Source organism: Pseudochaenichthys georgianus, chromosome 10 (genome assembly GCF_902827115.2).
Source record: "Pseudochaenichthys georgianus chromosome 10, fPseGeo1.2, whole genome shotgun sequence".
Lineage (NCBI taxonomy): Eukaryota > Metazoa > Chordata > Actinopteri > Perciformes > Channichthyidae > Pseudochaenichthys > Pseudochaenichthys georgianus.
Window position 1 is genome coordinate 30,018,366 of NC_047512.1, and position 13,051 is coordinate 30,031,416.

Here is a 13,051-nt window from a genome sequence, read left to right on the forward strand (position 1 = left end):
AAAACAGCTTCTGTGCAAATGAAAGGGATACATCTCAAGCATCAGCTTCTTAAGAGCGCCCTGTGGCTCATTAACAGCCGGGGTGTTGGTGGTGGCCTTTGGGTGGGGGTGGGGGAGGGGGGGGCAGTGTAAGGAGTTGCCCTTGGCGTTGGGAACTAGCAGAAGGGGAGTTAAGGGATGGTTGACAGGGCAGGCAGGAGTATCTTACAGAGGTAATCATCATAAAGTGCCAAAGAGCCTCACACTAGATTAGCCTGAGATTTAAGTATACTGTAATGCTGTGTCTCAATATGCATACTTCTGTACTTACACTCGCAGTTTTTAGTGTGTAAGTGGGTTCCTTTGCAAAGTACGAAACATGCAGTGCATTATGAATACCAGGATGGTGTAATCATAACAGTCAAGAAGTTGTGTGGAACACTGGACACTTCTTATCCTCATCGACCGCCATCTTGGCCCCCGTAATGGAAGGGAGTGACCATTTGGGATTGCTCCAGTAAACACAGCACTATACAAATAAACGTACCACTATACCATTGTCTAAAAGAAGCCACCATTCATTTTATTGGGCTAATTGAGCAGTTTGTAGTGATTGCCACCACTTACGTTTATGTCGGCTAGCTAGCTAACTAGCTAACCAGTGGCTATCTTCAACTTTCCGTGAGGCCACAGCAGCCCTGTGCGTTTTAGGAGAACATTACCCAGTCTATTGTTCACAGTGTATGACATGCAGTGTATTCAAATAAGTATTCAAATTGAGACACAGCTTGTGTGTGTGTGTGTGTGTGTGTGTGTGTGTGTGTGTGTGTGTGTGTGTGTGTGTGTGTGTGTGTGTGTGTGTGTGTGTGTGTGTGTGTGTGTGTGTGTGTGTGTGTGTGTGTGTGTGTGTGTGTGTGTGTGTGTGTGTGTGTGTGTGTGTGTGTGTGTGTGTGTGTGTGTGTGTGTGTGTGTTAGATTACAGTGAAGAGCCTGCCTCTCAGGTTAGCCCCTGCACAGGGTCAGTGAGTTATTCAGTGCTGAGGGATTCACACCGAGTAAGCGGCTCCGGACAGAGACTTCCATATTGAAATCGAGGCTTTTATTTATAGACGAGGATAAAAGACTTGTCGAGGAAACGGAGGGTTGGTTTTGAGAGAGTGCGAGGTATAAGGCAGATAAAGAGGGGGGGGATTGGGGAAGGGTGATGGGGTTCGAGGCACAGAAATGGGGGGCGAGGGGGTGAACAGGAATTGGAGAGTAGTTATGTCAGCATGTCGAAGAGACAGCAGCAACACAGAGCTGTCCAGCAGGCCGTCAGGCACGAGTCCGAGCCGGAGTTGTCTCTTCTCCTGTCCTCCACCACGTACACTGGAGAAAGAAAGAGAGATAGGGAGAGAAGCAGGGTGGGAATATAAAAAAGGGGATGGAGGGAGAGACAATTCAAAGAAAGCAATTAGTGATTACAATCGTAGAGAAACACTGAGACAAATTCACCGTCAAGTCTTCAGCGGTGAGCTCGAGTGTAACCATGGCTATGATTCTCCACTAACTACGTTCATCACAGGAGGCACATCGTCATGGTAATGCCATAGCAGCCATGATCAGACGCCGTGACGGTTGAGTAACTTCAGCAGTGCTTTGAGGTATCATTAGACTAATGAAATGAGAGCTTCCTGAACTCCACGCCTCTACCCTGCCAACGACGCATTTCCCATTAATCCACATTGGTTTTAGATCTCCTTCAGTCAATACAGCTAAATAAGTCACGAGGCTGTGTTACTCTTATGTGAAGTTTACCATCTGCTCCACCTACACACAAATAGTCAACCAACAGGGACAGAAACACCCCCCCCCCCCCCCTTCCTGGTTTGTGTGATTAACATTCATGTGGAGGGTAAGACTCATCCAGCCTTTAACAGCCAGGTGCACTGACTCATGACATAGGTTACCAAGGCGACCGACTACCAGAGATTAAGTAAGGCTAGCTGACCACTTATCACACTGAACCCGGATAATGATATGACTGGTTAATGATTGGCCAATATTTAATAATGAATGTCAATCCAGGCAACGCAAAGCCAGAATCTGGATAGCAGCGCGCAGTCCTTTGATCAGAAAGAAGAGGTTTATCTGGAGCAGTAACACCTCGCTGCTCGTGTTTAATAGATAACAGTGTTAACCGTGTTCTCCCGCTGTGCATATTCATTTGGAATATTTTACCATGACGTGTGTGCCTTTTTGTTTCTGGATGCTCAGTTGTGAGGCGTTGATGCCTACACACACCTTTTATGTTAAGCCTTCACACTTTTAAAATCCTTAGTTGCTCTTACTCTACATAGTGACAGGTTTTTCAGTCCCAGTCAATTAAACATTAATTTGTATTAATCAGTCAAAAAGGCAGAAAATAAATGGTCTATTATTTTGATAATTCAGACAGTATGAAGATGACTTTTGATTGTGTTCTGGTTTTATGTTTCTGTAAGTATTTGTAAGCAACTGTGATTGACAGAACATTGCTTTTGATTTTACATTTGTATTGTTATTTTATTTTTTAAAGTAGGGGCAGGTAACATATGATGTTCTTCTCCCTGCTCCTTTCCACCATGGGCTACACAAACAGTGTACATGTTTGGTTTTAAAATAACTGCCATGTGTGGAATAAATAAATAATAAAATACATAATAATTACGTTTTGTTTTAAGCAGAACAGTCGAACATTTGTTGGTTTGGAGCCTCTGAGTTTTGAACATGTTCTGCTTATAATTGTTTTACATTTTAGTGACGCACATATATTTTTCTGCATTTGCAATTTCAAGACATATTGGGCTGTACAAAATAGTGACCGGCAGACAGCCACCAGACTCCTTTGACAAAAACAGTCATTTCAGTTGCTGGGCACCGCTGCCTTGATGGCTTAGTTTTTTTCTTGTGTGACTTTTGTGTTTTTAAGGGTTAGTTTCGATTCACTGAAGTCACAAAATAGCGCAAACAAACCGATCGAGGTAAAATGAAAGTTTTGTCAAAAGAGTCTTTGATAAGAGCACAGATGGATACATAGCGGCTTTAGTTTATTTTCTAAAATGGCTTTCAGACGACAAGGTGAAGTAAGATAATCAAAATAAAGTGCACACTCAAAAATATATTTTCTGGGTGACTAGAAATATGTTTTGCTGCTGCCCCCCCTCCACAGCACTACATTGTTTAGCTTGTGTTGGTACTCCTGTCTGTTTCCTCAATCTGGGGGAGTGCAGACTGCAATCTACTGACGGTAAATATACTGACTTTCAAAACCTCACAACCCCACCTTAAAAAAAACTAAAAACACTATCCAACCTTTTCATGTAATGGTTTTGAGAGATTGTAATTAGAACAATTCCAAAATGGTCAAATGTTGTGGTCAATTTCCAATATTTGAATAAAAGTATTTTTATCACAGGAATTTCCCCATAGATTCTTTACAATGCGAGTCTCTTGCTCGGTAAAAGACTCCCACCACTTAACTTAAAGGGGACCCATCATGCAAAATGCACTTTTGTACGTCTTTTATACATGAATATGTGTCCCTGGTGTGTCAGGGAACTCACCACCAAGTGTCAGAAAACACAACCCTCTCTCTTTTCCTCCATACCCACATCTCTAAAAACGGGGCTGCAACGGATCTGATACAGACGGATACAGATTTGAAATATCTCTGACGTCAGAAACAAGGAGCTCCGCCTATATGGGCAACTCTCCACCTATCAGGGGAATGAGAGGTTGCGTGTCATGGTAACAGCATGGTAACAGCATGGTAACAGCATGGTAACAGCATGGTAACATGACGCTCGTGCCTCGCCCCCCTCCTTTGCAGGGGGCGTGGTCAGCTGCAGCTCATTTGCCACAGAATCAGCCCTTGTGAAGACCGGGCTGGAATAGAGCAAATAGAGCAAAATGAGGCATGGCTAAAATGCATGATCTGTTTAGTATTTTGAAAAAAAAAAACTTCACAGACATGTTTTATATAGGTATGGCCCTACAATATATTATTCAAATATAGCATGATAGGTCCACTTTAATGAAGAGGGTTTGGCTCAAATCTACTGTGGTAAAAGACAGTACACGTAATTTCAGTACTCAATACTAAAAAAGTGCGTGGGTGCTAGTGGAGCACGCTGGTGAACTGTTAGCACCGGAGCCTCGCAGCGGGGAAACTGTGGAGCGCATTATTTGCGCATAAGATGAGGCCCTTTCCGCAAGATGAGGCCCCACGCAGTCTGCGTGATCTGTGTGTAGGGAGGGCCGGCCCTGCATGAACTACAGGAAAGCACTTCTCCTCAGTGGCACTCCACCCACACTGCTCTGACACCATTATTGATATATATTATTAATACATATGCATTCATCTTCTTTGTGTGTTACCACTCACCTGTGTTTTTGGGAGCCTCCCCATACATTGGTCCAGGGGGTCCCCCCTGCCAGCCAAACTGTGGTTGCGGTTGTCCAGCGTACCCATAAGGAGGCTGTCCGGGGTCTTGATAAGGGCCTCCGGGGCCTCCAGGGCCCATTGGTCCCGCAGGGTAGTTGGGGTAAGCTGGATTGGGCTGCTCCATGTTCACTGGGTATCCCTGTGGAGGGTAACCCTGGTTAGGGTAGCCATGTGGAGGCGGGCCCTGGACCGGGTAGCCTGGAGCAGAGGGGCCATTGCCTGGGTACGGAGGGGGCTGCTCAAAATTCATCCTTTAGCTGAACGATCACCTCAATGACAAGCAAATAGAAGAGAGATGGTGAAAACAATGTAAAAAGGAGGTGTGTACTCAGTATTCACAAATGGGAAGAATACAAGTAATACAATACTAAGAATAAAAAAAGACATATATAAGAATTTGGATCTACATTTTTTTTAAAGCATATATATTAGGGGTGTAACGGTATCCGTATTCGTCCCGTACCGTCACGGTTCGGACGTCACGGTTTTTCGCCTGCCGTCTGTCTGCAGACTTGTCAAAGCATTAATTCATGGTTTTTACTAACCGGTATCAGTATGTTGGTACGTCGGAATCATTTAGAAACGTGTATTACAATTTAATCACGGTAAAATATGTTCATGTTGTTGTAGCTCCCGAGCCAGCGCGTCTTGTTTGAATGATGCGAGTAAACACAGCTGACAGCTGCGGTGAAACTCGAGCGACTGGAGCGATGCGATAGGAGCGTTTAGAGCGAAGCGAATATTCGCATCGCGTCCGGTCTGAACGCAGCATTAAAGCGAGCTCCACGCTGCACTGGAAACGCGCCATTACATCACCAGAAGTCCTAATTTAAGGGGTCATTTGTCCCAAAAAAAATTGTTTTACTCACTCTATCAATAGCCCCACCAAAAATATTTTCCACCAGCCGCCACTGGCGCCAGGGTATGGCTGGGGTAGGCTACACCCATACCAAGAAATGGCTTAGCACCACCATGAAAAATGATGTTAAAGTAAGCAAAATAAAGTCTGCCAACTCGCGGAGTAAATTGCACAGACAGCAGTTAGTAAGATTGATTTCAGTAGCCACGGTTTTGAAAACTTTTGTCACGTAGTGATCGTCTTCTCAATAGAACATCTTTGATAATGTCTTCTGGCCAATCAGAATCAAGATAACGGCGTTGTGTTGTTGCAGGAAGTCCCGACGGAGAATACTTTTGCTGTAGTACAGGGGTGCACATAACTGGTACGCAGGTTATGTGCGTAATCTGAAATGCGTACCGTCACTTGTGTCACAAAGCGCATTTGCGTACCGACGTACTTGTGAAGCTTTTCCAGAAGGCGGTTCGATCACCGGACGACAGAGTCGGTCTCCGTGTGCACAGACAGGGCTGCTGTTAACGTCGGTCTGTACAACGGACTTGTGCCAAAACTACGCCAACCGGCTGCGGAGGGAGACTTTCCCCCCCCCCCTTCACTGGAGAACTGTGCTAAAACAGCTGATCACAACGTTCACACTCTGTGGTCACGAAGTACTCCACTAGCCGACCCCCCCCCCTCCTCTGTCGACTTTCCTGAAGTACTCCCCCATTGATAGAAATCAACACGTAATGAATTAAGACCCCACGGTTTGATGATTGATAGGTGTGTGGGTTGTCTCTCATTTTGACACGCAGAAAAATGTTATAATAAACATAGATACTGTATGTTAAATGGATATATCCGCCTTCTTTCATTTATCTTTCCATTCCCACAACAATATACATAAATAAATGGCATATTTTGGACATAGTTCGAATGGTGATTAATCATGATTAATTAATTTTTAAACTGTGATTAATCTGATTAAAAACTGTAATCCTTTGACAGCCCTAATATATATATATATATAATATATATATAATATATATAGTGCAAAAACAACACACTGTGGTTATTGAGGTGGTACAAAAAAAAGGAACAGGGGACAAATACTGAAAAACAAGTCGCTGTACAGTACATAACCTGTACAAATAGGCATAATAGTAATTGTCTAATAGCAATTGCTTAAATAAAAAAAAATATATATATATATGGAAAATGATAAAAATAATTAGTGTATAACAAAGCTGGAAATACATATTTTCATGTATAGTTTAATTATACTGCATACCTGTATACTGAATTCCCACACTACAAAATAAAAGCATGCATATGTTGTGGTTATTGCGGTGAAGCTCAATCACCAATCTATCAACATAGTTTGCAATTATTGTTCAATTTATGAGAATGCGCCTTAATTAAATGAAACTATCAGAATAATGTGTGGTTTTGTATGGACCGCAGAGAAATGTGTGTGTGTGCGTACGTGCGTGCGTGCGTGCGTGTGTGTGTAGTCAGCCTCCTGAGTCACATTAGACAATGAACTCCTGGTTTCAGAGAACAACACACAACTGATGCGACTGTTTGCCAGAACAGGAAAGTACATTGCACAGATTTTTCCCTAATTCCCTTAAAAATATCTCCTTCTGTGCCGTCTCACACAAACAAACAACTATGCTGTCCACAGCCATGGAGGAAATTCAAGCACAACAGATGTGTTGTTGCTAGTTGAGGGAGTCAATAGTCAATTACAACCAGCGTCCACCCTACTACAGAGTAGCACCATTTTCTTACTGGTCACACACACACACTTTACAAATGGAGGAGTCAGCTTCACTGTGTGAGGCAGGGTGAGGCAAATGAACAATGGGAAAAAGGAAAGATACCGTAGCGACCAATCGCCTTGATCGTCACTCTTTACTCAGAAAAACAAATATGTACTGTGACAAATAATCAACATTAGTCATTTCCGTGTTACAGGAACATCACAATGGAGATTAAATATTGCAATGGCGCTGCTTAATATCCAGGAAGTGTTTTAATCGCACGGCTGTTTGGAAACTACAATACATGTTTGTCATCAGCATTAAAGGTTAATGCTCCACTCTAAACCTCAAGAGGAGGTTAGCATTTTCCAACCTGCCATTAATGGCTTCCGATAAAGCAGATCCTGGTCCGCCCCCACCCTCATGCTAGCCTTCACCGCTGGGTTTGCTCATGTAGAACAGCCACAACAAGGAGAGAAAAAAGGCCAGATGGAAAACTGCATCGCTGGTAACCTTCCAGGATTGGCTTGTCATGTTGTGTGTACACTATAAACATCTAAATAGCACTGCAAATCCCTCCTGCTAAGCTTCTCCATCATCATTCAATTCTTTGCTTACAACAAAGCCACCCTGTGTCAAAAAACATTACATACACATTACTGTTAAAAAGCCTTTATCGTCAAAAACAATATTCTATGTATAAGGCTTAAATTAAAGCTATTGTTTCGTCTCATTTTTAATTACCTAATGTAGAAAAATAGTAAGGTGTATAATATAATAAGGTTTGAGGATGGTTCTTGGGTACCTAATGAAAGGTTACATTGCTCTTTAGCACAGGTGGAGTGAGATGAAATATAACAAAGGGGAGACAAAGGAAATACAACTGTTACTGTTGTACTCCGTCACAATTATCCTGATGGAACCTCGGCAATAAGAATCTCTTCGCAGTGCTTTTCAAAGATAGACGACTACTCGTGACCTGAATGTTCTTAGAGCTGCTGACAGATGGAAAGGCCACTGTTACTATGGTTACCATGCTCCCAGAGGAACAGAGTGATCCCTGATGGTTTGTTTTTGTTGTACCTTAAGGCAGTGAGGAGGCAGTAAAATAACACAATTATCAGATCTCTGTGTCTCTGGTAATCTTTGATCCACCTTGTGGATTGTGTGTGACTCGAGAGTGTTGCATTACTGAGAAAGGGCCTTGGTGCCTGTAATCTGACACCAATAAGGATGTTGGCAGTGTCAAAGTTCACCTTGTAGTACTCCATTGTACCTGTATAAAACTGCTTCACTCTTAGGCATCAGATTAAAGTCTACATGAGAAGTGACAGGAGAAGTCGCTCCTAGAAAGATTTGCACATTGTGTTAAGTGTGTGTTCCTTTGCATGTTACTGATTTGTTTTACCCTGTTTGACTTTAAAATAGGTGAGTGAGCTCAGGGTATGCTTCCTCAGCAGTATCATGATGATTATATCACGTTCAGAGAGACACACACAGACAGTGCACCTGAGACGTCTCTGAATCCATTAAATCCCTCAGACAATGGCATTGTTTTTATTGATAAATGAGTAAATAGTCGTAGTCGGCTCACTAACATCTGTGTGTGGCAGGATTGAACAATTTACAGTTTAAAATTATTTACGTGCAAACTAGAGTTAATTCATCTTAATCAAATGAATACAAAACAAGTTGTCTGATCAAATTAACATCTAATTCCTGTTTAGGACTACTGGGAACAGCTATTTCCATCTTAACCAGCCAACCTGATCGGCTAGAGGGTCCAAAACCCCCTTAAACCAGCCTTGACAGGTTTCTTTAGGGAAACTGATATTAGCTACAGTACATATAAATAATCAAAAGAGGATCCTGGGAGATCTTGCATGTATTAACTAGTTCCCTTTTTTCATGTAAAAGTTTGAACAGGAAATGTGTTGTAACATGAAAATGACCCTGTCAACCATCAATTATTCTCCATATACAACACGGGGTTGCATATAAAATGCAGTTGTATTTCCTTTATGTTAAACATAGCAAAAACGGTTTGGAATTTCACACACACAAGTGGAATCTCTACGGTAAAATGGCATCTTACAGTAATATATCCAGTACAAGGGCTTAGTTTACACATTAAATGAATGTTATTCCTAGAAATATGGTTTAGAAAGTCTATTTTGGCCTAGTTCTCTACAAAAATAGCTTTATTTAATTGAGACTGCTCACACAGGCCATGCTACAGCCCTGGAGCCTGGCAGCCTGTGTTTACTTTCTCCACATCCAGACATCACAAGACCAAGAGGCTGAATGTGAGCATGAAGACAGTCCCACTGGACCCAATTAGGACCACAACCACAAATATCTCACACAAACAACAACGCAGGCAAACATATGGCCTGAGCCAAGTCACAACAAACCTGAAAAATATATCATTTGGTAACCAAAGATGTGTTGCATGCTAAATAGACATGCTACTGTCTTACACCATTTTGAGATTCGCTATTACGCTAGTTTGTAATTAGCTTAATATTACCATGGTAGCCGTTGTTTGTTTTTTTAAATATGGTGCCTATTTACACCATTTTGAGATTCGCTATTACGCTAGTTTGTAATTAGCTTAATATTACCATGGTAGCCGTTGTTTGTTTTTTTAAATATGGTGCCTATTTACATCAATATTATAGTCGTTTTTGTATATTTCACCCCGAAATTAAACTGGGATATCATTATAATGTCTAAGAAACATTATAGAATGCTAACAAAGGCCGAATAGAAGTGGAACCTGCAGGCCACAACCCACTTTACACAGCCCCCTAAGTTGATGATGACTAGACTCATAAACCAACCGAAATAACGTAAAGGAGAAGTGTGCACCACCTACCTTTGAATGAATAGTATCCCTGTTTGGTGTAAAAAGCAGCAGTCTCTTTGTAGAAATAACCCTTCTTCTGTCACCAGAGTTTACTACTACAATTTTTTTTTTACCGCAATGAGCAACCCGCTCTTCTCTTGTCTCCAAACTCAATGCGTATCGCGTTTGCTGGACGTGACGTCATTTGAAGGGTACGGCACGGAGGAGTGATCGTGGGCAATTAAAGGAGGGGATTGGTCAGGGTCGCTGTTTGTCACACAGCAGCACAGTCGCTGCTCGTATTGACCAATCAGAAGAGAAAGCGATGACTCCTGATCGTGTGACTTGATAAAAGATTAAATCAGGCCTCCATCACCCAGACAATGACGAAATAACGAAGGTTAGTCAAGAAGGGTGACTTATAAACGTTAATCATTCATTAGTTATCAACAGGCTTACGTCCTTGGAATTTGATTTCTGATTTGAATGAGCTTATGGAGAATTGGAATCTACATGCCACCTTCATGCTACATAAATATATTATAATACAATATAAATATTAACAAGTGTTGTGGAGTTTTTTTATCCAACCACCTTATAGTGTTTTATTCATCACATGCACCTGTTTCTCTAAGATGCAGCAGTACTATTTTTCCCCAGCAGATGTCAGACTAGTCTCAGTCTATTCTCTGAAGTTGCTGTTGCATTATGTTGTTAAAATGGGGTGTTGTTAAAGGTAGGGTAGGGGAGAAGGGGGTAAATTGAGCCAGTGGGTAAGTTGAACCACCCCCTGTAACCAGGCAACGCCTTATAGTTGTAATCACGTGACCAGAAATGATGCAAGGTCCTCCCATTTCTCATTGCCAGTGAAAGAGAGATGCTCATTGTGGTCTGGTAAGTAAACATTTTTACAAAAAAACGTTTTTTGCTTGTCAAGGTACATTTTCCAGAAGTCATGACAAAAAATATATATCCAGGTTTAAACACATATATTGTATATGTTGGCAGCGTATTAAACCATGTGAATCATTAAGCTAAAGTCGACTGAATTTTAATGCTAGGCTATTTTTTCTAAAATGGTGGCTATGGGGTAAAGTGAACCATGGGCCTAGGGGTAAGTTGAGCCAGTTTTTCAATGGAGAAATGAATGAAAGTAGGCCAAGTTGATAATAAGAGCTCATTGTAGGCTACATTTAAAGTTGAATTTACAATGTGGTTAATTGGTAAGATGTATGAAATTGTATCAATCAATCAATTCAATCGAAATTTATATTACAAATATTTGAAAAACTAAACTTGTATTTGGTTTGTTATTTATTGTTTAAAGTTACCTTTAAGATGTGTTGTAGGTATGCCCAGGTTTGAACAGTGGTTCAATTTACCCCCTGACCTGGATCAACTTACCCCTAACCCGGGGCAAGTTGAGCCACAAGACCACTTTTTTTTTAGAAGTAATATTTCACTGCCCTTGATCAAATATGAATTCTTATCATTGCCATTGATAGGAGACATCCTGAATTATAGGTGTGTGCTTTCATTTTACTATGTGTCCTTTCTCCTTGCTTAGTGGACAGCATAACTACAAAATGGCTCAACTTACCCCACTCTCCCCTAATTCACTTCAGAAACACTTTTTGTTATATTTCATGGAATGCTCTTAACATCCCGATAGCAATGTAAATGCTATGTAAATGCAGTAAATGCTTTGACAATAAATACATTAAAAAATGTCATCTGTGGAAGCTGTAAAAAGCACGAAGCCCGGCTAAAATAACTGGATGGCCTACCTGCCTGTCAGCCTTCCATCTGTGCACAAACTTATCTCGTGCCCTCATTGGTCATGTGCACGTTCCTGTGTGTTGGAGGAGGGGCTCTGTAAGGAAGTCTGAAGGAAGGGGCAGATTTTTTTCGGCTTCGTACTTTCAAATTCTAGCGCACTCTAGGTTTCTCCATTCTTACCTACCCTACCTTTAATGTAGGCTAATATATGCCAATATCTATTTAGTTTTTTTGTAGGAAAAATAATTATAAGCATGCCACTCAGATGAAGGCTATCCAATACAATGCAGCACTGGAATGTATTAAAATAACAATGGCACAACAACATGGCGTAACACTTTAATTTAAAGGAAAGCTGGCAACATGGGGATGTGATGCTTTTAAACTAATGAAGTGTTTGACCATTATCTAGGTCACAGGGTCCAAATAGCATGTATGTGTAATTATAATTAGCGTAGGGAGTCAATATGAATTAGTTTGCTCTGTTTCTTTTATGAGGCTCTGGGGTCTCTCTGGACATGTGTGTCTCTGCATTTTTAAAGGTCCTTACCAGTGGCGTAACTATCGACAGGGCCCAGAGCCGGCAAGGGGCCCATCCAAAAAAAAACATATATATATATTAGGGCTGTCAAGTTAACATGTTAATAACGCCACTAATTATTTTAACGCGATTAACGCATGTGTATTTTTTGTCCTCGGCTGCCCCGTAGTTTCAGAGCGCATCGAATTTAAAATACCATCTACAAGCTGATGCTGACAGCCCCGCTCCTGCCGCCCGCTTGCGACAGACCACACTTCCACGCTTACCGGCAGGCACCGACTGGCCATCGGGAGGACCGGTGTATGTGTGGCGCGAGCGAGAGAGAGAGAGAGAGAGAACGGGCACACCTTACGTGTATTGGTATAGGTATTACTATGTATTACGATAGGTCACCACCATCATTGCCATCTAGCTCCACAAGTGAAGCTGTATCCATGGCCGTGGCTGAGCAACCTTCTTCTCCAGCCAGCCAGGAGGAGAGGCTGGATTTGGCTGTGCCCGGCGGTGGTCCAACAGTTCCCCCAAGGGCCTCAACCGATAGGGGACTCTATGGCGCTATTGAGACCCCCGACCCCAAGATTAAAAGCTATATTATAGCAACCGGTCTATGTAGGCCTACCGGCCCATTCCCCAGAGACACACATCAAGGAAACAGGTTTAATCCTCTTCTTAGTTCGCTGTGCCGTTGTCAGGCTGTGGTGGTCTGAGGCCAGGGCAGGCTGTTGTTGATAGCCTATACATGTGGCGCTTCTGAGTGGTTGTGTATGTCTGTGCGTGTGTGAGCGCATCAGTGTGCTCTTATGTATCGGGCGGAGGGGGCCCAAAACAATATTTG

The 13,051-nt window shown here is 42.1% G+C and overlaps 1 protein-coding gene across 2 annotated transcripts; it reads right to left on the reverse strand.

Annotated features, from left to right (window-relative positions):
• Window positions 1-889: 889 nt before the first annotated feature.
• LOC117454448 (cysteine-rich and transmembrane domain-containing protein 1) lies at window positions 890-10,110 on the reverse strand. 2 transcript variants are annotated; one of them, XM_034093685.2, is made up of 3 exons: window positions 9,927-10,110; window positions 4,385-4,713; window positions 890-1,347 (listed from the first exon to the last, which is right to left on the reverse strand). In XM_034093685.2, exons 2-3 carry the CDS (start codon window positions 4,692-4,694, stop codon window positions 1,241-1,243), a joined length of 417 nt encoding a protein of 138 aa, XP_033949576.1. In that variant the 5' UTR covers window positions 4,695-4,713; window positions 9,927-10,110; the 3' UTR covers window positions 890-1,240. The 2 variants fall into 2 exon arrangements, with proteins under 2 accessions (XP_033949576.1, XP_033949575.1); XM_034093684.2 differs by having other exon boundaries at window positions 891-1,347; window positions 4,385-4,701; window positions 9,927-10,104.
• Window positions 10,111-13,051: the final 2,941 nt, after the last annotated feature.

Coding starts and splice junctions, on each gene's coding strand:
- LOC117454448 (XM_034093685.2), bottom strand. CDS start 4,694: ATGAATTTTGAGCAGCCCCCTCCGTACCCAGGCAATGGCCCCTCTGCT. Junction 1,348..4,384: donor GGAGGCTCCCAAAAACACAG/GTGAGTGGTAAC, acceptor TTCTTTCTCCAG/TGTACGTGGTGGAGGACAGG.